The sequence below is a fragment of the Cupressus sempervirens genome, chromosome 5 (assembly GCF_028749045.1).
Source record: "Cupressus sempervirens isolate cs-2001-9-10 chromosome 5, ASM2874904v1, whole genome shotgun sequence".
Lineage (NCBI taxonomy): Eukaryota > Viridiplantae > Streptophyta > Pinopsida > Cupressales > Cupressaceae > Cupressus > Cupressus sempervirens.
Genome location: NC_143122.1, coordinates 469,066,971 through 469,069,688, shown reverse-complemented (window position 1 = coordinate 469,069,688; position 2,718 = coordinate 469,066,971). Strand labels below are relative to the sequence as shown.

The window sequence follows — 2,718 nt, the reverse complement described above, 5'->3', positions numbered from 1 at the left end:
CCTACTTTCCATGTTTTTAGCTTATTCTTAAAATGATCTCGTGACAGATTCGAGTTCATCGCTGAATTGAATGTCCTCTCTATCGCAGTCCATGCCTCTTTTTTAAACCCACCTTCACCTTTCCGTCCGAGATGGACTTGTTCAAGGAGCAAGTCTAAAAATTTGCGTTCCATCGATTTTGTCCACATTTTCTTCTTTGAAGAAGAAGATTTGTTGCTCACAGCGAGGGATCCATCTATATCACTCAAAGTAATGGGAGAACACATCTGTTTCACATGATCAGATCCATCCATGCTCATCATGAGCTCGGTATATGCCATTGTGTACTCCTTCCTGTATTTCATTTAAATTTGAAATAGAAAATCTTTAACTATCAATTTGTAATACATCATAATGGAACAAGGCTAACATATTGAATAGGTAAACGTATTACGATTTAAAGTAATCATACGACTGAAATTGAAAGTTATTGCTCTTTAAATTTAAATAGAATGCAGCAAGCAGTAACATCAGAAAAATAGGATTTTCAACAAATTCGTTGTTCTCTTCTTACTAGTGGGCTTATGATCTTCATCATTTGGTACTCCTTGCTGTATTTCATTTAAAATTGAAGATGATAAACTTTAAATATCATTTTTTAATACATCCTAATGCAATGAGGCTAACATTTAATAAACTTGAAAGAATTTAACTGAAGATGATACACATTTTAAGCAATAATTGATGATAACACATCAACATCAAAAAAACTACCAGTAAGACAAAATGGTGATATCAATGGCAAGTAAATAGTCATGAGCCCCATTATGAAGCATGTTATTGTACTTTCTCAATGCAAAGATGTATAATAATTGTGCTTTCTTGCATTTAAATCAATGTAATCTATATTTCAAGTTGAATTGTGTATTGCAGATATGATCAACAATTTTTGTACATAATGTAGGTGTGAAATTGAAAGTTAATGTTCTTTTTATTTAATTAGAATGTAGCACAGACTGATATCAGAATAACGAAATCAAACACCATCATTGTATATGCATACATCAATTTAATCATATAAAGCACATTGCCTTCTAATAAATCATTTATTCTCGAGATCTATAATCTTCCCACATCCTATTTGCTATATCTTCTCGAAATTGGGCCCACTCATTTCTATCCTCCTGAGACAACCCATATGTCTCAAGTAGTGGCACCTCTATCCCATCACGATCATCTTCCTCTTCAATAGCTTCTTCCGATGGAAGGCCATCCTCTATCGTAATGAAATTGTGAAGTATGCAACATGCTAAAACAATATAGGATTGTGTCATGATATCATAAGACGTTGCATGTCTTAAGATTGGAAAACGCTGCTTCAGAATACCAAATGTACGTTCTACTGCATTTCTAAGAGAGGAGTGTCGATGGTTGAACAACTCATGTGCAGAGTTTATTGGGTTTTCTCTTGACCACTCTTTCAAGTGGTAGCGTGTACACCGATAAGGAGCAAGAAATCCAGGTGCATTTGGATATCCAGCATCCACGAGATAATATTTTCCTATATAAAGAAAGTATATTGTCAATACTTGAACCATTTAGCATAACCTTGAGTATATTAAAATGTGATTTGGCTTACCAGGGGGAACTACAAGTGGATCTGATCTGGATAGAGCTGAGGCTAGAACACGGCTATCTGCAGCAGAGCCTTCCCAACCAGCAAGGCAATACTGAAACTTACAATCAAAGGAGCAGACACCCATAACATTTTGCGATAGGTTCCCTTTTCTATCACGATATTTACCCTGTATGTCGACATCAACTCGCACTGGAATATGGGTACCGTCGATGGCTCCAATGCAATCCTGTGGGATATGATACACTGATCAAATGTATGCTCAAGTAATAATAAGATAAGGACAACATTCTAGATAATAAACTTGTAATAATGTGTGATTTACCTTGAAGAATGGTTCAAAACGATCCTTCCCACTAATTTCAGGAGGAGTGCCTGGACTAGGTGGTATGAAGTAATCTCTGTGAAGGGCTAAGATAGCCATCAAAACCTTGTGGAAGTACCGACTGACTGTCTCTCCTGAGTGCCCAAAGTTATGGGCAATCTTGCGGTTCCTTAGATTGTGCCCAAGGGTGTGGAGGAACATCACTAGTTGTTCCTCTAACTTCAAGTGGATCGTATCTCTCAAGCTTCCTTTCAGCCTCAGAATACGAGCTAGAGAAAAGAAGGCTGCCCTACTCATCCGAATCTGATCATGACAATCCACCTCATTCGAATGAATAATGTCTCTACAAAAGAAATTTCCTTTTCTTATTCGTTTACCCATTTGACTACCTTCTCAGGCTACCAGTACTTTGGCTATGCCAACAAAAGCAAAAAGAATTGTGAGAATGCGGGTGTATGTGGTCTTCCTAACTATGCTTCCTTGGACCTCTATACTCTCCATAGGATCCATTAGTGACCTGAAATGTGGACAATTTAAACACTATCAGTTATGAAATATCAACTATCACCTATCGAGATACAACATGATTATTTGCTAGCCTCATTGCATTAAGAAGTCAATTATTTATTCAAATACAACAAGGAGTACCAACTACCGAGGATCATAAGCCCATAAAGAACAAATTACAATGTGTCATTATACTCCATGTAATCTATCTATACCAATGAAAGCATAATATTGATTCCATTTGTCTATATGTATACACACATGTATGTAT

The 2,718-nt window shown here is 36.4% G+C and overlaps 1 protein-coding gene across 1 annotated transcript; it reads right to left on the bottom strand.

Annotated features, from left to right (window-relative positions):
* Nucleotides 1-1,047: 1,047 nt before the first annotated feature.
* On the bottom strand, nt 1,048-2,237 carry LOC149556789 (uncharacterized). Its single transcript, XM_089785922.1, has 2 exons — nt 1,941-2,237; nt 1,048-1,844 (listed from the first exon to the last, which is right to left on the bottom strand). The coding sequence occupies exons 1-2, from the start codon at nt 2,235-2,237 to the stop codon at nt 1,578-1,580; spliced, it is 564 nt and encodes a 187-aa protein (XP_089642048.1). The 3' UTR covers nt 1,048-1,577.
* Between the last annotated feature and the right edge of the window lie 481 nt (nt 2,238-2,718).